The sequence below is a fragment of the Pelodiscus sinensis genome, chromosome 7 (genome assembly GCF_052426305.1).
Source record: "Pelodiscus sinensis isolate ZL-2025 chromosome 7, ASM5242630v1, whole genome shotgun sequence".
NCBI lineage: Eukaryota > Metazoa > Chordata > Testudines > Trionychidae > Pelodiscus > Pelodiscus sinensis.
In genome coordinates this window covers 490,001-517,121 of record NC_143058.1, presented here as the reverse complement: position 1 = coordinate 517,121, position 27,121 = coordinate 490,001, and the positions used below count along the sequence as shown (strand labels likewise).

The 27,121-nt window shown below is 63.3% G+C and overlaps 2 protein-coding genes across 5 annotated transcripts in view; one reads left to right on the top strand and one right to left on the bottom strand.

Annotated features, from left to right (window-relative positions):
• The window catches only part of SLC4A3 (solute carrier family 4 member 3), a 99,217-nt gene extending 97,594 nt beyond the window's left edge, over nucleotides 1-1,623 (top strand). For 2 of the 3 annotated variants that reach the window (XM_075914453.2, XM_089779568.1), the window contains one exon: nucleotides 187-1,623. In XM_075914453.2, the coding sequence (XP_075770568.2) occupies nucleotides 187-264 (78 nt within the window). In that variant the 3' untranslated portion in view covers nucleotides 265-1,623. The remainder of the gene's footprint in view (nucleotides 1-186) is intronic. The other variant, XM_075914451.2, reaches the window with a different exon arrangement.
• A 1,090-nt stretch (nucleotides 1,624-2,713) lies between these two features.
• On the bottom strand, nucleotides 2,714-7,169 carry LOC112544551 (uncharacterized). Of its 2 annotated transcripts, XM_089779576.1 has the most exons (3): nucleotides 6,629-7,169; nucleotides 3,197-4,414; nucleotides 2,714-2,882 (listed from the first exon to the last, which is right to left on the bottom strand). In XM_089779576.1, the coding sequence occupies exons 2-3, from the start codon at nucleotides 4,394-4,396 to the stop codon at nucleotides 2,766-2,768; spliced, it is 1,317 nt and encodes a 438-aa protein (XP_089635702.1). In that variant the 5' UTR covers nucleotides 4,397-4,414; nucleotides 6,629-7,169; the 3' UTR covers nucleotides 2,714-2,765. The 2 variants fall into 2 exon arrangements, with proteins under 2 accessions (XP_089635702.1, XP_089635701.1); XM_089779575.1 differs by lacking the exon at nucleotides 6,629-7,169 and having other exon boundaries at nucleotides 2,716-2,882; nucleotides 3,197-4,568.
• Between the last annotated feature and the right edge of the window lie 19,952 nt (nucleotides 7,170-27,121).

Genomic DNA, 27,121 nt, shown 5'->3' with positions numbered 1-27,121 from the left:
GCTAGGACCCAGGGCTAGTGGAGCCAGGCCCTAGGCACAGGGAAAGCAAGTGCAAAACCCGGTGCTGCAGCACCCCCCACCTCTGCTTCCCACGCCTGTGCCGGGGGGCCGGGCCCTGCCCAGCTCTGCAGTATTGGCAGGAGGCCCGCGCTCCATGCACGGCCCTGTGTGCGTCTCTGCCCACAGCTGGACTCCGAGGACGCGGAGCCGAACTTCGACGAGGACGGCCGGGACGAGTACAACGAGATGCACATGCCCGTGTGAGCGGCTGCCCCGCCCCCGCCCCGCGCGCTGCCCCCGGCTCAGGACGGCCCTGAACTCACCGCCCGTCAGGCGCGCTCTGCCTGGGCCACAGAACAGCTGAGTCCCCAGGAGCGAGGTGGGCGGGGCGGCCATGCCCCACTTGCCACCTGCTGCGTGAAGCGAGAGTCTGTCCCCGCCGGAGACGCCTCGCTCTGTAGGGCCGGTGCTCCCTTGGGACCTGGCTCTCCCCCACTGGAGGTGTCTGGTATGTGGCTTAGTGCTTGGAGCTGTCGGCTCCTCCAAGTGCCTGCCCAGAGCCGGTCCCATGCCCAGCCCGACTCTGCCCGCACTGGCCCCCTCGCGCACGGCTACGCCTGGTCTGTCCTGGGCCTGCAGGGCTGGGCTATGGGATCGCAGGAGCCTGCTGCACTGTGCCCCACCAGCAGGCAGCGTCTGTCTCGGGAGGGGGTTCAATCCCAGCCCCGCCCGGCCCCGCGACACAGGCATTCCCGTGGTAAGCAGCTGTGATGTCAGCGTCACCGTGTGCTGTCAGCAGGAGGAGGGGCCTGGGGGGTCCAGGGCAGGCAGGGGTGTGGCCACGTTGGCCCCAGGATGGGAGGCAGGATGAGGAGGGACCAGCCTCAGCCGGGGAGCTCGCTTCGGGCTGAGCCGCTCCCACCAGCAGGAGCTGCGCCCCCATGAGATTCCCTCCCTCCGTGGGCAGCCAAAGCGCTGGGGGTGGGCTACCAGCACTCTCAGCCCCCCAGCAGTGAGTGGGCAGCCCACGGCTCCCCCCGCTCCAGAGCCCCTGGCATCCGGCCTGGCTCCCAGGAGCCCTGAATGTCTCCCCCTGCAAGGCCCAAGCTCTCTGCAGCGAGTTGCAGCCGGGGCCCTGCAGCCCAGCTCTCCCCACAGCCTTAGCCAGGAGTCCCAGCAGCTGCCACGGAGGCCACAGGTACCGAAGCTCGGCAGGGCAGGAGGCCCTGATGGGACAAGGCAGGTGCCCCCGCCACGCCCCACGGGCATGAGGGCCTTGCGGCTCCACCAGGACTCTCGGTGGGGCCTCTGCCAAGACACTGGCCCTCCCTGCCTCCGTCCTGTATGACATGGGGCAGGGGCTCACGCCGTGTGGGCGGGGAGATGGCTGCCCCGGCTCACAGCCTGGGGCGCCAGCAGAGCCCGGCTGGGGAACGCGCGTCCCGTCCCTGCGCGGCGGAGACGGCCTGCTGCTGCTGAGTCCCGGTCCGTCCGGCTGTGCGTTGTGACGCCGCTGTCTGTAGTGGTATGGCTGCAATAAACCCTTCCCAGGAACGGAGCGGCCGAGTCTGCGCACGCTGCAGCCCACGGGCGAGGGGCCGCCTGGTCCCCCCCACGCGTGGCCTTGGGAGCCTGGACGTGCCACTGATGCCTGGTATCCACACGGGGCCATGCCTGGGGATGGGAGGGGGCTTTCCACCAGGAAATGGGGCGGGTGGGAGGAGCAGGGCTGTGGGAGCCCCACTGAGCCCAGGCTCTCGGTGCCCGGCTTCATGGCAAAGAGGAGCCCCAGCCCCCTGTGAAGCACGACCCCGGTGCACTCGGCTTGGGGGGAGCAGGGCTGCTCAGAGGCCTGGGGTCCAGTCTAGCTCTGGCTGGGCTGAGCGTCTCCCCTCCCGGGGCGGGTTCTCCTGGGCGGGCTGCCGCCCGGTTAGCAAGGCGAGGCCGGGGCCGGCAGGAGGCTCGTCTGAGAGGCCAGCTGCTGGCTCTGCCTTTCCAGCAGCTTGGCCCGGGTGCCCCGTCTCCAGCTACCCTGGCCTCACGCAGCGGCCGTAAGCTCCATGAATGAGTCTCAGCTGGGCCGGGGCCTTTCGCCGGCTCCCGAGGGCAGGGGAGCAGCTGGCAGCCGGGCCGTGGCCCAGGAAGGGCCGGTGCAGCGCTGTGCTGTGGCAGGCCCATGTGCGGACGGCGCCTCCCCTTGTGCGGCATGGCGCAGGCCGAGCCCTGTGGTGCCATTTGAACGCCTGCCGCCGGGGGCTACGAGGCCGCCACGGGCCCAGCTTCCAAGCAGGCTGCTCAGTTTGTCGGGGCCCCTAGAGCAGGGCTGGCCCAGCGCGGTGCTGAAGGGGGCGTTCGATTTGGTCAGCTCCAGCCCTCGGTGCGCTGTGGGGCCCGCTGCTGGGACACGCCACAGATCCCCCTCCCCCCATTCCCTGGAAATGCCCCCGCATCCCTCCTGCCCTCCGGCGGCCCCGTGGGAAGGAGAGTCACTGGCCAGGCGGGGTTGGGAAGAGCAGTCCCTGAGGGGCCGGGTGTTTGCTCCTCTGCCTGAGCAGTGCTGAGTGGGCCTGGGGGCCGGGGCTCGGCCGGGCAGATGCCACGTCTCCTTGCAGCCACACGCTGGGGAGCTGAGGCCCTCACTTTGCATGCCACGTGCCCAGATCTTGGACAGCCCCGGCGGCAGCTGCTGGAGGCCCCGGCAGGCAGGGGCACCCAGAGCCGCAGAGGGCCGCGGGGCAGACACGCATGCACGCAGGACTCAGGCTTTATTTGCTGGCGGGGCAGCCGTGCCCCGAGTCGCACCAGGAAGCAGAGTCCATCCCACTTTCTGGCAGGGGACTGGTCCGTAGCATCTGTTCCAGCTCGTGGCAGTGCTGCTGCGCCTGGGGAAGAGAAGGCGTCATGCGTGCACTGGCCCTGCACGGACGCAGGTCTGGCTACACGAGCCCCGTGACGACAGTCCTCTCTGGCTGCCACATCTGGCCTGAGAGGCCTCTGGCAGGAGTCCCTTTCTCACCGTCCCACTCCCTCCTGTGCCCTGGCCAGCTGTCGCCCACGGGCCCCTGTGCATTCACAGACACCTTGCACGCCCCGGATCACAAGCACCTCAAAGACAGGCCTGCACGGGGGGCGCCTGACACTCCGCACGCGGCTCAGGGTCGGGATCCGTGGCCCAGAGCACAACTAAGCTTCTTACCGCCACAATCTGCCGAACGAGCCACGGCCTCAGCTCCAGCTCCAGCAGCCAGTCGCCCTGCAGGAGGCTCTGCCGATACTCCTCCAGCTCCACCTGCCTCCCCAGCTCCTCCAGCTGCCTGAGCACCGCCTGGCACTGGCCACTAAGCAGCAGGCGGCTGCCCGGTGTGGCCCAGTCGGCCTGCCCCAGTCTCTGCTGGAGAGCGTCCAGCTGCCGCCGGGTCTCCCGCTGCTCCCGCTGCAGGCTGGCGATGCTCTGGGTTAGCCGCTGCAGCTGCTTCCCCAGCGCTCGGGCCCGTTCTGCACGCCAGAGCAGGCCCATCAGCTCCTCACGAGTCTCCCACAGCTCGGCTCTCGCCGCGCTGCCCCTGCCCAGCCCAGTGCCTCCCTGGTGAGGGCTGCAGCCGCTGTGGGGCCTGGCCTGCGACTGGCCTGAGAACGGGCTGCAGCCTGCGGCAGGCTCCAGGTGGTCAGTGGCCTCACCATGCCTCCCATGGTCAGCAGGGGCACCGGGCGCCGGGGGCAGCTGGGGGATGTAGCTGCGGCCATGGAGACAGAGCCACTGCCTGGCAAGGGCGGCCGTGGCCAAGCTCTGGTGAAAGATGTCAGGGACCAGCCTCAGCAGCGGGGCCACGGGGCCGGCGTTGGCAAAGTCCTTCAGGATGCTCTGGCTTTGGGGGCTCAAGACGTGGTCGTCAATCCCCCTCCCATGCAGCAGCTGGGCCCACTTCCTCCGCCCAGCGAACAGCTGCTTGGCGACCTCCGCGATGGAGGGGACAGCCTGGGGCCTCTTCTGCCCCCGGTGCGCTGCACCAGAGTCGCTGGGGATGCCCCAGGGGGACCGGGCCTCGTCCTCGTGCACGTAGAGGTGCTCACACAAGGGGAACACGACCTTGGCGTCGAAGGTTTCTTTTAAAGCACGTAAGTAGCCCAGGTAGGAGCCAAGCCAGGCCACGTAGCCAGGGACGTCCCAGCTCGCAGCGCTGCCCGTGGCTCTCCCAGGGTCCTGGCCTGGCCAGTCCCAGCCCTCCACGAGCTTTTCCAGCTGCCCCAGGCTCCTCAGCTCCCAGGTTGGGCTCGCAGGCAGCAGCAGCAGCAGCACCTGGTACAGCGTGCGCAGGTCGAAGTCCTTCTGGCAGCGCTGCACGTGCTCCTCGAAGGCGCGGATCTCCCCGTGGAGGGCAGAGTAGAAGGGCTCCATGGGCGGCCAGGGCCTGGCCTGGCACAGCAGAAAGGAGCAGGAGAAACATGAGCAGCACGCGGAGCCCGGAGCCAACCCCCAGTCGCCAGGCCCATGGGAGAGCGGTGCAGCTGCCGGGCTGGGACGGGGAAACGTCCGTAAGAGCACAAGTAACACGGGCCGCGCGGCTGCATGTGCAAACCCCTCGCAAGGGCTCCTCCAGCGCCGTGCCCCTCGGCTGGGGTCTGCCTGCAGCGTGGGCACGGTTCAGTGCCTGGCGCGGGGCTGGCTCTCGCCCCCAGCGAGCGTGGCAGCCGGACGCCCACGTATCGCAGGCAGGGGGCGGCTGTGCCCACCCACGCAGCCTGTCCCAACCCGGCCCCCCCTGCTGGTTCCAGCCTGGCTGCTGGCTGGTACTTTGGCCTTGCTCCCGCCCGGTGCTCAGCCCACACTGCCTGGAGCCCCGGGGGTGGGGGCGTTGGTGACTGCCCACCCAGGGCTGGGGTAGAGGGTTGCTGAGGCTGTGTTGTCTGGCACACTGGGGCTGCAAGGGGGTGCCTTGGGCTCCTGTGTGGGACTGGAGGTAAAAGGGGAGGGGGCGCTCCCCAGGACGACGCGGCACAGCAGCCTCCTGCAGACCCTCACTGGACCTCGCGCTGCGAGCATCACCTGGACAAACAGCGGCATGAGAGAGGCCCAAACAATGGTCTGCCTCAGGCCAAGGTTCCCTTAAGCTGAGCATTTGGGCGGCCACGCAGGACAGATTCAAATGCCGCCAAGCTGATTAGCCCACAGCCAGCAGCAGGTGTTTCTAGTGGTGGTGCACATCTGCACGTGGCTTGGTGCACAGAACAAAGATTATTCTGCACATGAAAAAATTAGAGGGAGCATTGGTCAAGGCTCAGTTCTAGCTCTGGCACCTTTCAGCTAGGGATGTTAAATACTGGTTAATTGAATAGTCGAGTAATCTCGTGAAATTGTATCGGTTAGTCGACTATTCTATAGTCGCCAGGGCCGGCAGCTGCTGTATCAGAGGCAGCAGCATGGGGTGCTAGCGGGAGCTGGTCCGCGAAGGGAGACAGTTCTAAGACCGGCTCCCCTCGCAGACTGACTGCCTGTCGCCCTGTGCTACTGCCTCTGAGCGAGAGGCAGCAGCCCCTGTCTGGGGGTGTCTGAGCTCCTGGACTGGTGCAAGCCAGAGCTGGGCTGCCTGCCTGCTCGGCTCCTAATACACTTGAAATGCAGAGCTGCAGCGGGGGTAGGGCCCAGAGCCATCGCAAGCCAGGACTGAACGAGGCTGCTGGCCAGCTAACAATGTTCTGGCAGGGAGAGGGAAATGCGCGTAGTCTACACTATACGCTTTTGCTTATCGGTTAATCGACTCCACTGTTACGTCCCTGCTTCCAACCTCTTCCCACGTGATGTCCAACGCCGCTGCCAGGTGTTTGAGCTCTGCAGCTGTCTGGCAGGGCTGGCCCAGGGCCCCAGTCTCAGCAGTGCTGCTGGCTCACACTAGAGAGAGGGGTGGCCACTACTGCAGATGTAGTCTTAAGCCAAGCACCAAAAAGACAAGTTTCAGCAGCTTCCATCTGTGCTACACCAAGGCCAAGAACCAGCCAACAGCTCCCTGCAGGGTCCCAGCTGGCCAGTCACATTCACCACTCCCAGCCTGGCCAAGGGCTGTTCCGCGAGCCATCTCGCACCCAGCCTGGCCGAGTGACGATGTCTGTGCCACAAACACGTTTTCAGAAGGCGCCTGGAACGCCTGTCGCAGAATCGACCCAATCCTTGCGGTCCCCACGTCCACCCTGCTGTCCTGCGGGTCTCCTGGCGGGAAGCCCCTGGACTCGGCTGCTGAGTGGCGCAGCACTGCCTGCCAGGGCGCCTGGGGGGAGCTGCTCTTTCCCTGGGGGCGGTGCTCTCCCTGCACTGGCCCTGAGCAGGCGGACTAGGGGAGATGAGGTGGAGGAAGCTCACCTGTGGGGCTTCCCCAGTGCCAGAAGGGCGGCAGCGGGGGAGGGCCCTATGGGGGGGCAATGCAGGCTGACCCTGCACCGTGGGGACCCGTCTGAGGCCGCCTGGGACAGGAAACCTGCTTAGTCGCGCGCAGGAGCCCTGCGTCTCGCAGAGGCCACAGCAGCTGCTGGAGCACAGTGCGCGCCTCAGGGAAGGGGCCTCGCGGTTCTGAGCGATTCCTCTGCCCCGCGGTGAGTCCAGGCCCCACCTCCCAGCGGCCGCATGCCCGCTGCTTACCGCTCCACTGGGGCACCTGGCATGGGCCACTGGGCAGCCCGTCCCTTTGTTCCTAGGAGCTGGAGCAATGCCTGACCACTGCCGCGTGCTGTCCTGCGGCTGGCTCGGGCTGAGTTCCCCAGTGAGCTGGTGGAAGCGGGCACAAGCTGCACTCCCTGGACGAGGGTGCAGCTGGATCGGGAGGGGCTGTGGGCTGCCGCCCAGACCTGGGCAGGAAGGAGCTCGGCCCCACGACGGGAGCTGAGCGCAGCGAGTCAGTCTAAGGGGAAAGCGCCTTAGGCCGTTCCCCAGGCACCCCGGGCTATGGGAATGGCCGAGAACCCGTGGGGACGTGGGCTGTTCCTGTGCAAGGGGCTCTGGGCAGGATAGGCCAGAGGTGGGAGCTGCGGGGAATGAGGGAAGTTCTGGGCCCCAGGTCAGCAACCGACCGTGAATGGCTGGGGGCCGAGAGCCGAGAGGAGAGCGGGGGATTTGCTCTCCATCTAGCCTTGCGGCCACAGGGGCTGAGAACAGGCTGGGTCCCACGTGGGGGGTGGGAGAGGCTGGCTGGGGTAGGGACGGCTGTGAGATGAATATTGGGAACAGCCGATGGCTGAGACAGTGCCCTGGCTGGGCTGAGCAGGGGCTGGGGCTGCTTCAAAGCCTCCCCCGGTCTCGTCCCATTTCTGTAACGGCCTTCGGCGGGCGACCGCACTGGGCTGCCGGCATCTCCCAAGCCCTGTGCTGGAGCCTAGACAATGTCCGGGTGGGGCCCCGCCTGGTCAGGCCTCCAGCATGCTGCAGTGGACCCCAGGTGCCCCAGAGATGCTGTCAGGGCACCAGGACCGCTGTCGGGAGCAGGCTGGGGTCCAGGTCTCTGGCTGCTGCTACTGCAGCAACAGTGGCAGCTGGGACCTGGGTCCTTTAAATCACCGTGGCACCCCCAGGCATGCTCTGGGGGGGGCACGGTGCAGGGCGCTCCGGGTGGCTGTTGGGGGGGACAAGGTGCAGGGGGCTCCGGGTGGCTCTGCGGGGGGCACGGTGCAGGGGGCTCTGGGTGGCTGTGACAGGGGGACACACGATGCAGGGGGCTCTGGGCGACTGTGGGGGGGACACGGTGCAGGGGGCTCTGGGCGGCTGTGAGGGAGGGACATGGTGCAGGGGGCTCTGGGCGGCTGTGAGGGAGGGACATGGTGCAGGGGGCTCTGGGCGGCTGTGGGGGGGACACGGTGCAGGGGGCTCCAGGCGGCTGTGGGGGGGACACGGTGCAGGGGGCTCTGGGCGGCTGTGAGGGAGGGACACGGTGCAGGGGGCTCTGGGCGGCTGTGAGGGAGGGACATGGTGCAGGGGGCTCTGGGCGGCTGTGGGGGGGACACAGTGCAGGGGGCTCCAGGCGGCTGTGGGGGGGACACACCGTGCAGGGGGCTCCGGGCGGCTGTGAGGGGGGGACACACCGTGCAGGGGGCTCCGGGCGGCTGTGAGGGGGGGACACGGTGCAGGGGGCTCCGGGCGGCTGTGAGGGGGGGACACGATGCAGGGGGCTCTGGGCGACTGTGAGGGGGACACACGGTGCAGGGGGCTCTGGGCGGCTGTGAGCAGGGGGGATGGGACGGTGCAAGGGGCTCCGGGCGGCTGTGGGGGGGACACGGTGCAGGGGGCTCCAGGCGGCTGTGGGGGGGACACACCGTGCAGGGGGCTCCGGGCGGCTGTGAGGGGGGGACACGGTGCAGGGGGCTCCGGGCGGCTGTGAGGGGGGGACACGGTGCAGGGGGCTCTGGGCGGCTGTGGGGGGGACACGATGCAGGGGGCTCTGGGCGACTGTGAGGGGGACACACGGTGCAGGGGGCTCTGGGCGGCTGTGAGCAGGGGGGATGGGACGGTGCAAGGGGCTCCGGGCGGCTGTGGGGGGGGGGACACGGTGCAGGGGGCTCTGGGCGGCTGTGGGGGGGGGCACGGTGAAGGGGGTTCCGGGCGGCTGTGAGCAGGGGGGGGCACGGTGCAGGGGGTTCCGGGCGGCTGTGGGGGGGGGCACGGTGAAGGGGGTTCCGGGCGGCTGTGAGCAGGGGGGGGCACGGTGCAGGGGGTTCCGGGCGGCTGTGAGCAGCGGGGATGGGACGGTGCAGGGTGCTCCAGGCGGCTGTGGGGGGGGGGGGACACGGTGCAGGGGGCTCCGGGCGGCTGTGGGGGGGGGCACGGTGCAGGGGGTGTCATGATTATGAGGGTTAGCCAGCAGCCTGGGGATTAAGGGGTTAACTACACCTAGCCAGGTGGAGTGACCAATAGGAATGTAGGTGGGACTTTTCAAACTGGGACAAAGGAATTTGGGTTTTTTTCTTTTCTCCCTTTTGTCTCACAGAAAGAGTTCTCTGCAGCTACAGAGAGGGACAAGCATGTCTCTCTCTCTCTCCAAGACATCATTCTTTTTCTGTAAGTAGGGTAAAGTTTAGGTAGTTTCGTTAGGTTTTATTGTGTTAAGGATTGGGTATGGGATCTGAGATCTGGCACTGCTTAAAAGATGTTTTGGCTTTTCTTTGTAACTAAGTTCTAGGCCCATGGAGTTTCTCCATGAGTATATTTTGTTACCTTCCTCTCCAGTCATTATACTTGCAACCAGAATATTGTTGTAATAATAAAAGTTCTTTCTTTTCTTTTATTAACCTGGCGGTGGTTAATGGTGTGCCCTGATTTTTGTTTTAGGGGGAAGATTTCCCAAATGATCTTTCCCCTGGTTTCTTTAGCAACATTTGGGTGGTGGCAGCGGAAGTTTTATTCCCAAGATCTAGGTTTTTAAGATCTTGGGGGAAGTTTTATACCAAAGCCTGGTAGATAAGGCTTTGGGGTACACTTGCTGACCCCCACTTCTGCATTTATCATGCCAGAGTGGGGAAGGAGTCATGACAGGGGGTTCCGGGCGGCTGTGAGCAGCGGGGATGGGACGGTGCAGGGCGCTCCGGGCGGCTGTGGGGGAGGGGGACACGGTGCAGGGGGCTCCGGGCGGCTGTGAGGGGGCGGGGGGGGGCACGGTGCAGGGGGCTCCGGGCGGCTGTGGGGGGGGCACGGTGCAGGGGGCTCCGGGCGGCTGTGGGGGGGGGCACGGTGCAGGGGGCTCTGGGCGGCTGTGGGGGGAGGGGGGGGCACGGTGCAGGGGGCTCCGGGCGGCTGTGGGGGGGGCACGGTGCAGGGGGCTCCGGGCGGCTGTGGGGGGGGGCACGGTGCAGGGGGTTCCGGGCGGCTGTGGGGGGGGGCACGGTGCAGGGGGTTCCGGGCGGCTGTGAGCAGCGGGGATGGGACGGTGCAGGGCGCTCTGGGCGGCTGTGGGGGGGGGCACGGTGCAGGGGGCTCCGGGCAGCTGTGGGGGGGGGCACGGTGCAGGGGGTTCCGGGCGGCTGTGGGGGGGGGCACGGTGCAGGGGGTTCCGGGCGGCTGTGGGGGGGGGCACGCTGCAGGGGGTTCCGGGCGGCTGTGAGCAGCGGGGATGGGACGGTGCAGGGCGCTCTGGGTCGCTGTGGGGGGGGCACGGTGCAGGGGGCTCCGGGCGGCTGTGGGGGGGGGGCACAGTGCAGGGGGCTCCGGGCGGCTGTGGGGGGGGGCACGGTGCAGGGGGTTCCGGGCGGCTGTGAGCAGCGGGGATGGGACGGTGCAGGGCGCTCTGGGCGGCTGTGGGGGGGCCACAGGGCAGCCAGCGCCGGGTGGCACTGAGGGTGGGTGTCCCCTGCCCTGCCCACTCGAGGCCGCGTACTGGAGCGCAGAGCCGGGCACCCTCCCACCTTGCGCAGGGGCTGGCGAGGCTCCTGGCCTTGTGCAGGACAATAACCGAATGGGTCTCTCCAACCCGCCCGTCTGCTCCCCCCAACACGGGTCCCCTCCTCTCCGGCCGCACCCCTGCCTGCAGGGCCAGGTACCTCAGACGCTGGGCATGTCCCGGCGCGGGAAGGCAGCCGTGCTGGCGCTGGCGCTGCTGCCCTGAGCTCTGTGCCACAAACCCCCCTTGCCATGGAAACAGCAAGCCCAGGCCTGCTCCAGCAGCAGCAGCCCGGCAGCCTGCCAGGCCCAGCCCCAGGCGGGGGGAGTCTCAGCCCCTCCCAGCAGGGAGCACCCAGCTCTCTGCTCCCGGCCCCTCTCAGCAGCTGTGGGGGAGGGGAACAGTACCTGGGTACCCTGGTGCTGAAAGTGTCTTAGGCCTGACAACGTTTTGTGCAACTTCAGATCGCTCCCCTTCCTGCTTCTCCACGTGGGAACTAACAATCTGGCTAAGAATGACCTTGAGCGAGTTACTGCGGATCATGTAGCGCTGGGAAGACGGATCCAAGAACTTGGAGCACAAGTGGTGTTCTCGTCCATCAGGACTGGGCAGGGATCGTGGAATTGAGGACGTCAATGCGTGGTTGCGCAGGGGGTGTCGCAGAGAGGGCTTTGGTTTCTTCGACCATGGGACTCTGTTCCGGGCACAAGGATTGTTAGGAAGAGATGGGATCCACCTAACGAAGAGAGGAAGGAGCATCTTCGCGGGCAGGCTTGCAAACCTAGTGAGGAGGCTTTAAACTAGGTTTGTCGGGGGACGGTGACCAAAACCCTGAGGGGAGTGGGAAAGTTGGATACCGGGAAGAAATGCAGAGAGGAAGGGGCAAGAAAGGAGGACCCATGTTTCGAATGGAGAAGATAGGGCGATCAACTGGTTACCTGAAGTGTTTGTACACTAATGCGAGAAGCCTGGGCAACAAACAAGAAGAACTGGAGGCCCTGGCCCAGACCAAGAAATATGATTTAATTGGGATAACAGAGACTTGGTGGGATGACTCGCATGACTGGAGCGCTGTCATGGAAGGGTATAGACTGTTCAGGAAGAACAGGCAGGGGAGAAAAGGAGGAGGAGTTGCACTATATGTAAGAGAGCACTATGATTGCTCTGAACTCCAGTATAAAGAGGGAGAAAAACCTGTTGAGAGTCTATGGGTTAAGTTTAAAGGAGCAAACAGCAGTGATGTTGTGGTTGGTGTTTGCTACAGGCACCGAATCAGGTGGATGAGGCAGATGAGGCTTTCTTCGGACAACTGAGCGAAGCTTCCAGATCGCAGGCCCTGGTTCTCGTGGGGGACTTTAATCACCCTGACATCTGTTGGGAAACCAATACGGCAGTACACAGGCAATCCAGGAAGTTTTTGGAGAATGTTGGGGATAACTTCTTGACACAAGTGCTGAAGGATCCGACCAGGGGCCGTGCACAGCTTGACCTTCTGCTCACAAACAGGGAGGAACTAATAGGGGAAGTGGAGGTGGGTGACAACCTGGGAAGCAGTGATCATGAGATGGTAGATTTCAGGATTCTGACCAAAGGAAGAAAAGAGAGTAGTAAAATACACACCTTGGACTGCAAAAGAGCAGATTTTGACTCCCTCCGAGATCTGATGGGCAGAATCCCCTGGGATGTTAACATGAAGGGGAAAGGAGTCCAGGACAGCTGGCAGTATTTTAAAGAAGCCTTATTGAAGGCACAGAAAGAAACCATCCCGACACGTAGCAAGAGAGGCAAACATGGTAGGAGACTGGACTGGCTTACAGGGGAAATCCTTGGTGAACTTAAGCACAAAAAGGAAGCTTACAAAGAGTGGAAACTTGGACAAATGACCAGGGAGGAGTTTAAATGTCTAGCTCAAGAATGCCGGGGGGTTATCAGGAAGGCGAAAGCGCAAATGGAATTGCGACTGGCTAAGGATGTGAAGGATACAAGAAAGGTTTCTACAGGCATGTTAACAAGAAGGTGATCAGAGAGGGTGTGCGGCCCCTACTGGATGAAGGAGGTAACCTAGTGACAGATGATGTGGGGAAAGCTGAAGTACTCAATGCTTTCTTTGCCTCTGTATTCACGGACAAGGTCGGCTCCCGCACTAATGCGCTAAGTGACGCAAGATGGGATGAAGATGGACAGGTTAGGAACTATTTAGAAAAGCTAAACATACACAAATCCAAGGGTCTGGATTTAATGCATCCAAGGGTAATGAGGGAGTTGGCAAATGTCATTGAGGAGCCTTTGGCTATTATTTTTGAAAAGTTGTGGAGATCGGGAGAAATCCCGGATGATTGGAAAAAGGCAAATGTAGTGCCCATCTTCAAAAAAGGGAAGAAGGACGATTCAGGGAACTATAGGCTGGTCAGTCTTACCTCGGTTCCTGGAAAAATCATGCAAGGGATCCTTAAGGAATCCATATTGAGGCACTTGGATGAGAGGAAAGGGATTAGGAATAGTCAGCATGGATTCACAAAGGGCAAGTCGTGCCTGACCAATCTGATTAGCTTCTATGATGAGGTAACTGGCTCAGTGGACATGGGGAAGTCAGTGGATGTGATATACCTTGACTTTAGCAAGGCTTTTGATACGGTCTCCCACAATATTCTTGCCAGCAAGTTAAGGGATTGTGGATTGGATAAATGGACGGTAAGATGGATAGAAAGATGGCTAGAAGGCCGGGCCCAGCGGGTACTGATCAACGGCTCGATGTCAGGATGGTGAGCGGTTTCTAGCGGAGTGCCCCAAGGTTCGGTCCTACGACCGGTTTTGTTCAATATCTTTATTACTGATCTGGATGAGGGGATGGATTGCACCCTCAGCAAGTTTTCGGATGACACTAAGCTGGGGGGAGAGGTAGATATGCTTAAGGGCAGAGATAGGGTCCAGAGTGACTTAGACAAATTGGAGGATTGGGCCACAAGAAATCTGATGAGGTTCAACAAGGACAGGTGTAGAGTCCTGCACTTGGGACAGAAGAATCCCAAGCATTGGTACAGGCTGGGGACCAATCACTTAAGTAGCAGTTCTGCAGAAAAGGACCTGGGGGTTACAGTGGATGAGAAGCTGGAGATGAGTCAACAGTGTGCCCTTGTAGCCAAGAAGGCTAATGGCATATTAGGGTGCATTAAGAGGAGCATTGCCAGCAGATCCAGAGATGTCATTATTCCCCTTTATTCGGCTTTGGTGAGGCCACATCTGGAGTATTGTGTCCGGTTCTGGGCCCCCCACTACAAAAAGGATGTGGACGCATTGGAGAGGGTCCAGCGGAGGGCAACCAAAATGATTAGGGGGCTGGAGCATATGACTTATGAGGAGAGGCTGAGGGACTTGGGTCTGTTTAGTCTGCAGAAGCGAAGAGTGAGGGGGGATTTGATAGCAGCCTGCAACTTCCTGAAGGGAGGTTCCAAAGAGGATGGAGAGAGGCTGTTCTCAGTAGTGACAGATGGCAGAACAAGGAGCAATGGGCTCAAGTTGTGGTGGGAGAGGTCCAGGTTGGATATTAGGAAAAACTATTTCCCTAGGAGAGTGGGGAAGCACTGGGATGGGTTCCCTAGGGAAGTAGTGGAGTCTCCATCCCTAGAGGAGTTTAAGTCTCTGCTTGACAAAGCCCTGGCCGGGTTGATTTAGTTGGGATTGGTCCTGCCTAGCGCAGGGGGCAGGACTTGACCTTCTGAGGTCTCTTCCAGCTCTATGGTTCTATGATTTTATAACTCCTGGCAGGCCTGTGGGAGCTCAGGGCCTGCAGCCCGGCCAGTCCTGCTGGCCCAGAGTAACCTGACTAGCTCCCGGGCTGGAGGGGGAGTCAGCAGACAGCTCTGGCACTCATTCGCCTGGCGCTCCTGTCTGTTGCAGGTCACCCGCCCTGCTCTGGTCGCCGTCTGAGTCCATCTGGTCCTAGCCTCAGTTTCTCCTCCTGCCCCTGACTCCTGCTGTAGCAGCTTGGCCCCCGCGCCCAGGGTGCTGACACAACCCAGGGCTGCTTTTCCTGTAGCCTCAGCCCCAGGGTGCAGGCCGCTGCTCAGGGCTGCATAGAGGCGCTGGCTGGCAGGACCTGAAGGAGTCCTCACAGGAGGGGAAGGGGGAGCCCGGAGAGCCCAGGTGCTCAGAGCAGCCCTGACCCTCCTCCTCCCTGTAACACCTGGCCCGGGAATGGGCACAGGGCCCTGCCACAGCTCCATGGAGCAGCAGAGGTGAGGGACGGGGGGCAGCGTTACTGCTCACTTAGACCCCTCCCTGTCTCAGAGCATGCCAGCCAGTGTCTGGCCTCTCCCAGCGGGGGGTGAGGTGGGGGTTGCCAGGTGTCCGGTATTGAGCCGGACAGCCCGGGATTTGCGCCTTCCAGACGGTAAAGAAATTCAGAAGATACCAGGCACCTAAAATGTTCGGTATTTTCTGTTTTGCCCAAGGCCTGGTTCGGGCGCCCAACGGAAGGCCGCTTGCAACATGCTGGGGTGGAGGGAGGGGGAGCAGCCCTGGAATTAAAGGGACCACGACTGCATTTTGGCCCTGGTGCCTTTTGGGGTTTTTTTGGAGTCAACAGAATTTTTTCCCAGGGTTTTGCGGGGGGGGGGGGGGTATTTTTTGTGAAACCATCTGGCAACCCTACTCCCAGCGGGGGGCTGGGGGAAGCGGAGACCCTCGCCCTGCTGGGGGCTGAGGGCCAGCAGGGGCGTAAGAGACGCAGGAGCATACGCAGACACGCAGCTGAGCCGCACTGGCCTAGCGCTGCCCTCGCAGGTCGGTGCAGCCACGCAGGCGACCCCCCGGGCGGGCTCACTGTTGTAGTGCAGACCAGGGATGTAACGGTGCAGTCGATTAAACAATTAAACAATCAGCAAAAGCCTGTAGGATGCTACAGACGACACGCGTTCCCCCCCCCGCCAGTAAACGTTCCAGCAGCTCAGTCCTGGCCCGCGACAGGTCCGGGACCTACCCCTGCTGCACCTCGGTACTGAAAGTGTATTGGGAGCCGGGAAAGCAGGGAGCTTGGCTCAGTTGTGCTTGCGCTGGGTTGGGGAGCTCAGACCCCCCCACCCGCTACACTCTGTGCTGCTGCCTCTTTCTCAGAGGCTGGGTTGTAAATCGGCTCCCCTGGCGGACCAGCTTCCACCTGGCACCTTGCGCTGCTGCTTCTGATTCAGGGGCTCCCCAGGAGTGGGGCTGGAGCACACTGGCTGTGCCCCCCCAGACTATAGACTAGTCGACTAAGCAATAAGAATTCCCCGTGCTGGCCAGGGCGCGTGACGCTGGAGACGGGGCTGGGTGGGGTTGAGTTACTGCTGCACTGGGCGTGTGCAATGCATTGTGGGTGCTCGCAGAGATGACCCTCCCCAGCGGTGTGGCCCTGGCTCCAAGTCTGGGTTCAGCCTGTTCTGTGGGGCTGGGGCAGGCCACTTCCTTCCTACGGCCTCGCCTCCTGGCTCGGTCTGTGGGGAGCTCTCCAGTCGCTGCTGCCATTACCTGCTCTGCGCTGCCTTCAACAACGCGGTGCCCGGAGTGCTGGTCGCTGCTTGGAGCCATTCCTGCACCCTGGGCAGCGGGCGCGTGGCGCACGCGCGGCTCTGCCCCGGGGCACGTGGCGGCACATGACGCAGGTGCAGCTCTGCCCCGGGGCACGTGGCGGCACATGACGCAGGCGCGGCTCTGTCCCGGGGCGCGTGGCGGCACATGACGTAGGCGCGGCTCTGTCCCGGGGCGCGTGGCGGCACATGACGCAGGCGCGGCTCTGCCCCGGGGCAAGTGGCGGCACATGACGCAGGTGCGGCTCTGCCCCGGGGCGCGTGGCGGCACATGACGCAGGTGCGGCTCTGCCCCGGGGCGCGTGGCGGCACATGACACAGGTGCGGCTCTGTCCCGGGGCGCGTGGTGCACGCGCGGCTCTGTCCCGGGGCGCGTGGCGGCACATGACGCAGGTGCGGCTCTGTCCCGGGGCGCGTGGCGGCACATGACGCAGGTGTGGCTCTGCCCCGGGGCGCGTGGCGGCACATGACGCAGGTGCGGCTCTGCCCCGGGGCGCGTGGTGCACGCGCGGCTCTGTCCCGGGGCGCGTGGCGGCACATGACGCAGGTGCGGCTCTGTCCCGGGGCGCGTGGCGGCACATGACGCAGGTGCGGCTCTGTCCCGGGGCGCGTGGCGGCACATGACGCAGGTGCGGCTCTGCCCCGGGGCGCGTGGCGGCACATGACGCAGGTGCGGCTCTGCCCCGGGGCGCGTGGCGGCACATGACGCAGGTGCGGCTCTGCCCCGGGGCGCGTGGCGGCACATGACGCAGGTGCGGCTCTGCCCCGGGGCGCGTGGCGGCACATGACGCAGGTGCGGCTCTGCCCCGGGGCGCGTGGCGGCACATGACGCAGGTGCAGCTCTGCCCCGGGGCGCATGGCGCAGGTGCGGCTCTGCTCCGGGGCACGTGGCGGCACATGACACAGGTGCGGCTCTGCCCCGGGGCGCGTGGCGGCACATGACGCAGGTGCAGCTCTGCCCCGGGGCGCATGGCGCAGGTGCGGCTCTGCTCCGGGGCACGTGGCGGCACATGACACAGGTGCGGCTCTGCCCCGGGGCGCGTGGCGGCACATGACACATGTGCAGCTCCGCCCCCCAGTGCGCTGCGCACCTTACAGCTGCAGCACCTGATGGCAGCTCTAAGGGACATTGTGTGGCCGGGCGTGGCACCCCTTACAGCTGCCATCAGACACCCCCATAGGTTGGCACCCCAGGCAGCTGCCCGGCTAGCTCGCCCCTTAATCCGGCCCTGCCTGGAGCCCAGTGTGCTTCCTGCCGGGGCCTGACCACAGGGGGCAACAAGTCAGGGAAGAGGAGGGTTGGATGAGACCTAAGGAGGCATCTCGTCCAACCCCTGCTCTAAGCAGGACCAACCCCACCTAGATCATTCTAGACTGGGGTGGGCAAGAGCCTGCCAGCTCCCCCCAGCTACCTGCCCCGGGCCACCACCCAAACCCTCTGTATCCCCTCTCCCTGCTCCCTCCCAGACACTTCACCCCCTTCTACAGCCCTTCGCCAGGCCAGAATCCTCTCTGGCACCCACACCGCCTCCCTGATCCTGCACCCAGGTCACCACCCAAACTCTCTGCTCCCTCCCAGACCCTGCACCCCCTGTAGAGCCCCTCCCCCAGGCCAAAACCCTCTCCTGCACCAATGCCCCCTCCTGGACCCTGCACCCTAAGCCTCTGCCCCAGTTCACAACCTCCTCCTCCTTCACCCAAACTCCCTCTCAGCCCCCACACGCCCCTCCTGCACCCCAGTCCACTACCCCGAGCTCCCATCTGCACCCAACCTCCGTCCCAGACCCCGCAGCCCTCTCCATGGAAGTGAGGCCCTTGACCACTTGCCAAAATCTTGGTGTGGCCTCCCCATTAAAATTATTGCCCAGCCCTGTTCTAGATCAAAGTGTCCCTGTGCAGAGAGACGCCTCCTTTACTCCAGCTAATTAATAACAAGAATCATAGAATCCCAGGGCGAGCAGAGAGCTCAGGAGGCATCACATCCGGCTCCCTGCCCAAAGCAGGACCAACCCAACTCAATCAACCCAGCCAGGGCTTTGTCCAGCCGGGACTTAAACACCTGTAGGGATGGAGACTCCGCCCCTCCCTAGGGAACCCAGCCCAGTGCTTCCCCACCTGCCTAGGGAAAGAGTTTTTCCTACTATCCAACCTAGACCTCCCCCACTGCAACTTGAGACCATCGCTCCCTGTTCTACCATCTGCCACCCCTGAGAACAGCCTCTCTCCAGCCTCTTTGGAACCTCCCTTCAGGAAGTTGAAGGCTGCTCTCAAATCCCCCCGAACTCTTCTCTTCTGCAGACTAAACAGACCCAAATCCCTCAGCCTCTCCTCATAGGTCATGTGGTCCAGCCTCCAAATCATTTTGGTCGCCCTGCACTTGACCCTCTCCAATGCGTCCACATCCTTTCTCTAGTGGGGGGCCCAGAACTGGACACAATACTCCAGATGTGGCCTCACCAGAGCCGAATAAAGGGAAACGATGACATCTCTGGATCTGCTGGCAATGCTCCTCTTAATGCAACCTAATATGCCATTAGCCTTCTTGGCTACAAGTGCGCCCTGTTGACTCATCTCCAGCTTCTCATCCACTGGAACCCCAGGTCCTTTTCTGCAGAACTGCTACTTAGCTGGTTGGTCCCCAGCCTGTAACAATACTTGGGATTCTTCCGTCCCAAGTGCAGGACTCTACACTCGTCCTTGTTGAACCTCATCAGATTCTTTTGGCCCAATCCTCCAATCTGACTAGGTCACTCTGGACCTTATCCCTGCCCTCCAGCGTATCTACCTCTCCCCCTAGCTTAGCGTCATCTGTGAACTTGCTGAAGGTGCAATCCATCCCCTCAGCCAGGTCATTGATAAAGATATTGAACAAAACCGACCCTAGAACTGATCCTTGGGGCACTCGGCTAGAAACCGACCGCCATCCTGACATCGAACCATTGATCACTACCCGTTGGGCCTGACAATCTAGCCAGCTTTCTATCCACCTTACAGTCCATTTAGCCAATCCATACTCCCTTAACTTGCTGGCCAGAATATTGTAGCAACTGTATCAAAGCTTTTCTAAAGTCACGGTATATCACATCCACTGACTTCCCCATAGCCACAGAGCCAGTTACCTCAGCATAGAAGCTAATCAGATTGGTCAGGCACCACTTGTTCATCTTGGCAGCTGAGGATAGAACAAGAAGCAATGGGCTTAAACTGCAGCAAGGGAGGTTTAGGTTGGACATTAGGAAAAAGTTCCTAACTGTCAGGGTGGTCAAACACTGGAATAAATTGTCCAGGGAGGTTGTGGAATCTCCATCTGTGGAGATATTTAAGAGCAGGTGAGATAAATGTCTATCAGGGATGGTCTAAACAGTATTTGGTCCTGCCATGAGGGCAGGGGACTGGACTCGATGACCTCTCAAGGTCCCTTCCAGTCCTAGTATTCTATGATTCTATGACTTGCCCTTGGTGAATCCATGTTGACTATTCCTGATCACTTCCCCTGTTCCAAATGGATTCCTGGAGAATCCCTTCTGTGATTTTTCCGGGGACTGAGGTAAGGCTGACTGGTCTGTAGTTCCCTGGATCGTCCTTTTTCCCTTTTTTAAAGATGGTGTGACAGACAGCTGGCTAAGCCAGGTGTCTGCCACAGTAGGCTGGTTAAGGGGAAACAGCTAAGCAAGCCCAGGCCAGCAGGGCTATCAGAAGCAGCTGTGGGACTCACAGCAGGAGGGCTATATAAGGCAGAGGAAGGAAGCCAGAGGGGAAGGAGGAGTAAGGAGCCAGGGTGTGGCTCACTGTGCTCCTAGGTGCAGAGAGGAGTTGGCTGGCTGGACTGTAAGTACATTTACAGCACAGCGTCAGAAAACAGGGCTTCTTCCGGAAGAGCTGTTCCTCTCCCCACGAGGAATGAGCCCTCTTGCACAAGAGCTCTTCCACAAGAAGGCAGTGTAGACAAGCAACATGATTTTTTTGCGCAAGAAACCCCTATGGCTACGTCTAGACTACATCCCTTTTTTGGAAAAGTGATGTAAATTAGACGTATCACAATTGCTAATGAAGCGGGGATTTACATCTCCCCTGCTTCATTAGCATAAAAATGGCTGCCGCTTTTTTCCAGCACGCAGCTTTGCCGGAGAAAAGCGCCAGTCTAGACGCTGATCTTTAGGAAAATAAAGCCTTTTCCAAAAGATCCCTTATCCCTCTTGATAAGGGTTAATGCACTGGCTGCAAGGGATTAATGCAAACTGGAGGGAGCCTGTGCAGTGCCCCAGCCAATTGCAGAGGAGCTTTTAAGGAGCTAATCAGAGTGTAGCTCACTGGGGAAGACCTATATAAAAGGAGCTGCCCAGCAGAGAGAGTCAGTTTTGGCAGGGGCATGGGGATGGTTCTGGTTCAGTTCCAAGAGAAGCACCTTGGGGCTATGTCTACAGCTGCGGCTTCTTGTGCGAAAAATATGCAAATGAGGCTAAGCATGGAATATCGCCACACCTCATTTGCATATGTAATGAGCCACCATTTTTGCACTGCCCCTTCTAGCGCAAGGACCCTCTTGCGCAAGGCCGTTATTCCTGAAAATAATTGGCATAGCAGCATTGCGCAAGAGGGTTTTTCTTGCACAAGAAGGGGCAGTGTAGATCGCTTCTTCTGGCACAAGAGCCTCTTCTGCAAAAATGGTGGCTCATTAGGTATGCAAATGAGGCTTGGCGATATTCCACGCTTAGCCTCATTTGCATATTTCTCGCGCAAGAAGCTGTGAACGTAGACATAGCCTGGGAGACCAGTGCTGGGCAGGCTCAGGGGAGCTAAGAGTAGGGTTGCCAGGTGTCCCGTAGTTTTACCTCCTGTCCGGTAAACAAATCAGAAAATACCGAACACCTAAAATCTCTGGTATTTTCTGATTTTTTTGTTCCCTGCCAGGAGGCAAAAATACCAGACACCTGGCAACCCTACACACACTCAGCAACTGGGCTCGGGCCCCCGATGCCCCCCGTCCTACCCACTTACCTGGGTCTGCAGGGGAGCTCTCTTCCTGTGCAGAGTAAGAAAACAAGATGGCTGCCAGGAAAAAAACCTCAAAGGCCTTAAAGGGGCCATGGTGGGTTTTTTTGTATTTTTTTTTTTTGCCCAACAACTTTGATCTCCCCCCATTGTTTCCTCAACAGTTTTTTTTGGGGGGGAGGGGGTTGGTATTTTTGGTTAAACCATCTGGCAACCCTACTAGAAAGGGAGGCTCCTGCCTGATCACTGCAAAGCTGCTGGCCTTGCCACTAGAGCCAGGAGGGTCCATGGGGTACCAAGGAGCTACAGGCAGTGAAAGGGGAGCAGAAGGGGGCAGGACACAGCTGCCACCAGAGGGCCCCAGGTTCGGGACCCAGAATAGTGGATGGGTCTGGGGACCCTCCCTTACCCTTGCGTCACACTTTGCCACCAAGGCGTGGCTTGTACATACTGTGGCTTGCCCCTGAGGTAAGAGGTTGGACGTGTAGGGGCTACAGTTGGCCACAGTAGTGGGTGAAACAGACCTGCTGGTAGCCTCCTGGGGGGAGGGTGTGGCCCAGACAGACTGTGGCTGGCCCCCAAGGCAGAGGGGCTGGGCTCGGAGGCCACAGCTGGCCATAGTGACAGTAGAGCCACAGGGCTGGCGATAAACCCCCAGAAGAGGGCAAGCGACCTTTGGAGTGGGCGCTGCCGGAGGCAGTGTCCTGAGGATGCCAGGGGCCGGGAATGATGTAGGTCTGGAGCATGGATGGAGGAGACAGCAGCCTGAAGAATGGATTAATTCCCTGGAGCTACTAGCAGGAGGTGCTGCAGCTGTGAGTTGACCCCATGAGAGAGGGAAAGCAAATTATGCGTGCACAACATTAATTTCTGCATTGAGCAGTGGCCCAGAATCCCCCAGGAGGAAATGGAGAGGGCAGCTCATGGCCCTGACCTGGGTATTGGTGGCCATGGCCAGCTGCACCCTTGGCCGTGGCCAGTTAAAACTTGCACCAGCACAATCGCATTGGGGCAGTGAAAGGGGAGCAGATATTGTCCCCCTTACTGTCCATGGAGCCGCCCAGCACCTTCCGTGCTGGGGCATCAGGCAGCTCCCTCCCCGTCCGTGGGAGCAGGTGCTGCTGTGCCTGGTGTCAGCCTCTGAAAGCTACTTTAGCCCCCGCCAATCTCATTGCTCCAGAGCAAGGCCACAGCTGCCATGAACATGATCCTGTCTCAGGGGAATCGGTGCTAATTCCTCCAGTAAGACCCTCACGCCACAGTGCAACAGCAGTCTGCTGCCATAGCACTCCATCATCCTTGCCCTGCAGGGCTGGGGGTGGGGCAGGCAGGCCAGAGGCAGCAAAGAAGGGCAAGGAATAGGCAGGGGCCAGAGCCCGGCTGGCACGGGGGGCAGGCCGGAGCAGGGGCCGGGGCCCAGCTGGCACGGGGGGCAGGCCGGAGCAGGGGCCGGGGCCCAGCTGGCACGGGGGGCAGGCCGGAGCAGGGGCCGGGGCCCAGCTGGCACGGGGGGCAGGCCGGAGCAGGGGCCAGAGCCCAGCTGGCACGGGGGGCAGGCCGGAGCAGGGGCCGGGGCCCAGCTGGCACGGGGGGAGGCCGGAGCAGGGGCCGGGGCCCAGCTGGCACGGGGGGAGGCCGGAGCAGGGGCCGGGGCCCAGCTGGCACGGGGGGCAGGCCGGAACAGGGGCCGGGGCCCAGCTGGCACGGGGGGCAGGCCGGAGCAGGGGCCGGGGCCCAGCTGGCACGGGGGGAGGCCGGAGCAGGGGCCAGAGCCCAGCTGGCACGGGGGGCAGGCCGGAGCAGGGGCCGGGGCCCAGCTGGCACGGGGGGAGGCCGGAGCAGGGGCCGGGGCCCAGCTGGCACGGGGGGAGGCCGGAGCAGGGGCCGGGGCCCAGCTGGCACGGGGGGCAGGCCGGAGCAGGGGCCGGGGCCCAGCTGGCACGGGGGGCAGGCCGGAGCAGGGGCCGGGGCCCAGCTGGCACGGGGGGCAGGCCGGAGCAGGGGCCGGGGCCCGGCTGGCACGGGGGGCAGGCCGGAGCAGGGGCCGGGGCCCGGCTGGCACGGGGGGAGGCCGGAGCAGGGGCCGGAGCCCAGCTGGCACGGGGGGAGGCCGGAGCAGGGGCCGGGGCCCGGCTGGCACGGGGGGCAGGCCGGAGCAGGGGCCGGGGCCCAGCTGGCACGGGGGGAGGCCGGAGCAGGGGCCGGAGCCCAGCTGGCACGGGGGGAGGCCGGAGCAGGGGCCGGGGCCCAGCTGGCACGGGGGGCAGGCCGGAGCAGGGGCCAGGGCCCAGCTGGCACGGGGGCAGGCCGGAGCAGGGGCCGGAGCCCAGCTGGCACGGGGGGAGGCCGGAGCAGGGGCCGGGGCCCAGCTGGCACGGGGGGAGGCCAGAGCAGGGGCCAGCTATCCACACATCAAGGAAATGAGGATCCTTGGCTGGAGACGGCGGTTAGTTGGGGCGCTGGCTGAGTGCTCCTGATTGGATGCATCAGGGCCCCTCTGGGCAGGCAGGAGGTTGCCCTGAGCCAGGGCGGCCAGTCTGGCCTGCCAGCTGCTTTAGAAGGGCTCTGACATCTCCTGAGTGACGGCTCCGTGTGGTCCCTCGAGCTGGGCTGTGAGCCGCAATTGGGCCCATTGGGAGCTGCTGGCCCTGGCCAAAGGGAAGTAGAGGCAGGGCCTGCGAGACCCAGAGCCAAGGTCCCCGAGGGTGGCCGTTTCCAGCCGCACGGTTACGCTGGGGATGACCTTTGACCTTGGGCATGTGGGAGGAGAGGAGCTGTGGCTAGAGCAGCCCTAGTGCCCAAGCAGGGACTAGGCTGACCTGCACGGGGACCCGGGCTCGGGACAGGCTGAACGCAGGGCCTGCTGGCACGAATGGTGTGCGTGTCCCTGCGAGCCTGCACGCGCGTGAGCCAGCCTGTGCACGCGCGTGAGCCAGCCTGTGCACGCGCGCTGTCCACACACAGTCACTTCCTGCCAACGTCTGGCTACGGAGCTGCTCTGTGCAGGCGCTGCAGGTTCCCCCAGGTGGGCAGACCCTTCTCAGGGAGCTGCTGGCCCTGGTATGAGGGAAGGCCGGTCCCGGCTGTCTGCTCGGAGAAAGCCGAGGTCTGGTCCCCGTGACAAGGCAGCGGAGCCTGGCTGGATTCACGCGGCAGGCAGACATGTAAGACAGCCACGTGCATTTCCTTGCTCGCCAGCATCTCTTTGTGTAATGCACCCTCCCCTCCCCCACGGCTCGCTCGCCCCCGTGACCTCATCCGCAGATCAGAGGGCAATTGCACTAGGGAGCGGCTGGAAACAGGAGCCTTCTTGGCCTCTTAAGTGCTGATCTGGTTAGTGGCCAGAGAGCTCCTGGCCCCCCCCCTCAGGGCTCCCCTCCCCCAGATCCTGCTCACAAGGATGGGTCCCTGCCTACAATGTTGTGGCAAACTTCCCAAGACGCTAATGGATTTTGTGGGGCCCCAGCGGGTGCCACCGACTCTTGCTGCTTGGCTCTTCGGCACTTTTCCCTCAATACTTAATAGCTGTAGGAAAAGCAAACGCGCACGTGTGGAAATCAGTGATGAGGAAGGCTGGCCCGAAGCCAACATGAAGCAGGCAAGTCTTGGGCCAGTTCCCTGCACTGCCCTTCAGTCCTGACTCTCAGTCCCCTGTGCTCGGCCCTCCCTAGGGGTCCCCCCGTCTGAGCAGCGGATCGGGGCTGGGGCCACAGAACGGAGCAGCACAAAGCTTCCAACTGGCCAGTAACAGGCCACACACCCGCTAGCGTCCTGCTGTGGGAGTGCCCGTCTGTGCTGCTTCCTTCCCTGCCTTGTGCCAGCCCCGTGGCAGGGAACATGCAGCTGGCTCATTCCCAGGAGGAATTCCTGCCCCTGCCAGTCTCATTCATTGACGCTTGCTGCTGGGTAAAGCCTCCGGCAGGAAACTGACTCACTGCTGCCTCCAGGCAGGGAAGAGTCAGACACAGGCCCAGGCTCTTTGCAGCCTCCCAGGGACTGATCCGTGTCCCTTTCACTCTGAATTTTGTCCTCCCTTTGCGAGGTTCCTCGCTCCCACCCTGAGCCCACCTCACAGGTTGGTGTCCGCCTGAGCTGGCGGGGACAGGCCCAGCTCAGATGCTCTCTCAGTTCAGTAGCCTTAGGACGCCGTGTTGCCAAAGAAGCATGACGAGACCCTCCTGCCCAAGTCGGCCTTAGCGGCGCCTCCCGGCCGGTGCGACCCCACCCACGCGGCGCCTCCCGGCCCATGCGACCCCACCCACGCGGCGCCTCCCGGCCCGTGCGACCCCACCCACGCGGCGCCTCCCGGCCCGTGCGACCCCACCCACGCGGCGCCTCCCGGCCCGTGCGACCCCACCCACGCGGCGCCTCCCGGCCGGTGCGACCCCACCCACGCGGCGCCTCCCGGCCGGTGCGACCCCACCCACGCGGCGCCTCCCGGCCCGTGCGACCCCACCCACGCGGCGCCTCCCGGCCCGTGCGACCCCACCCACGCGGCGCCTCCCGGCCGGTGCGACCCCACCCACGCGGCGCCTCCCGGCCCGTGCGACCCCACCCACGCGGCGCCTCCCGGCCCGTGCGACCCCACCCACGCGGCGCCTCCCGGCCCGTGCGACCCCACCCACGCGGCGCCTCCCGGCCGGTGCGACTCCACCCAAGCGGCGCCTCCCGGCCCGTGCGACCCCACCCACGCGGCGCCTCCCGGCCCGTGCGATCCCACCCAAGCGGCGCCTCCCGGCCCGTGCGACCCCACCCACGCGGCGCCTGCCGGCCCGTGCGACCCCACCCACGCGGCGCCTGCCGGCCGGTGCGACCCCACCCAAGCGGCGCCTGCCGGCCCGTGCGACCCCACCCACGCGGCGCCTCCCGGCCCGTGCGACCCCACCCACGCGGCGCCTGCCGGCCGGTGCGACCCCACCCACGCGGCGCCTGCCGGCCCGTGCGACCCCACCCACGCGGCGCCTCCCGGCCCGTGCGACCCCACCCACGCGGCGCCTCCCGGCCCGTGCGACCCCACCCACGCGGCGCCTCCCGGCCCGTGCGACCCCACGCGGCGCCTCCCGGCCCGTGCGACCCCACCCACGCGGCGCCTCCCGGCCGGTGCGACCCCACCCACGCGGCGCCTCCCGGCCGGTGCGACCCCACCCACGCAGCGCCTCCCGGCCCGTGCGACTCCACCCAGGCGGCGCCTCCCGGCCCGTGCGACCCCACCCACGCGGCGCCTCCCGGCCCGTGCGACCCCACCCACGCGGCACCTCCCAGCCCGTGCGCCCCCACCCAAAAAGCGTGACCTACACTTTTTGTGCCTAGACATAGGCCCAGGCCTTGGGCTGTATTAAAATGTGCTCATATGAGCCACAGAAGCAAGTGAACCACAAGCACCTCTCAACCCTTCTTGGGTTAAAGCAAGTGGTGGGTTTCGTGTGCAACATCCAGGTACCCCAGCCCAGGAGCACTGTGGCCACCTCATATTCATGCCTAGAGCTTCATACAGGCCAGGCCGGGCCTGCGACACAGGGCCAGGGGCTGTGCCGGTGGCGGCAGGAACAGTGGTTACCACTGAGCAGCAGGGCACAGGTGTGAGGACAGGGAGGAAGGTGCAAGACAGGAGCAGTAAATGAGCCATTATCGACAGCCTCTCCCTCCCTTCCCCCATCCCATTCCTCTCCTTTCTCTAGCTGCTGCCTGGCCGGACAAGATGTTATTTCACTGGCCAGGTGTCAATGCCTAACACCCCATTTAAACCAGTAACTAGCGTGAGTGGCTCTTACACCAGAACCCTGCGGCTCTCAGCTCTGTGCGGAGAGAGGGAGGGTCTTCATCCGAGCCTCTGCCAGGCCCTTGTGAGGGCAGCGCCTTGGGACACAGAACAAGCATAGGCCCCGGGGGGCTGCTCAGACAGCGCCAGTCCCTGGAGGCGGGGGCAGTGTGTGTGTGTGTGTGTGGGGGGGGTGTCTGTGTAGGGGGATGTGTGTGTGTGTGTGTGTGTGTAGGGGGATGTGTGTGTGTGTGTGTGTAGGGGGATGTGTGTGTGTGTGTGTGTGCACGTAGGGGGATGTCTGTGTGTGTGTGTGTAGGGGGATGTCTGTGTGTGTGTGTCTGTGTGTGTGGGGGGTGTCTGTGTAGGGGGATGTCTGTGTGTGTGTGTCTGTGTGTGGGGGGTGTCTGTGTAGGGGGATGTCTGTGTGTGTGTGTGTGTAGGGGGATGTCTGTGTG

Bases quoted from the DNA above. Each gene is read 5' to 3' on its own strand.
- LOC112544551 (XM_089779576.1), bottom strand. From the start codon at position 4,396: ATGGAGCCCTTCTACTCTGCCCTCCACGGGGAGATCCGCGCCTTCGAG. The intron at 2,883-3,196 runs GTAAGAAGCTTA...TCTCTTCCCCAG, and splicing joins TCGTTCGGCAGATTGTGGCG to GCGCAGCAGCACTGCCACGA.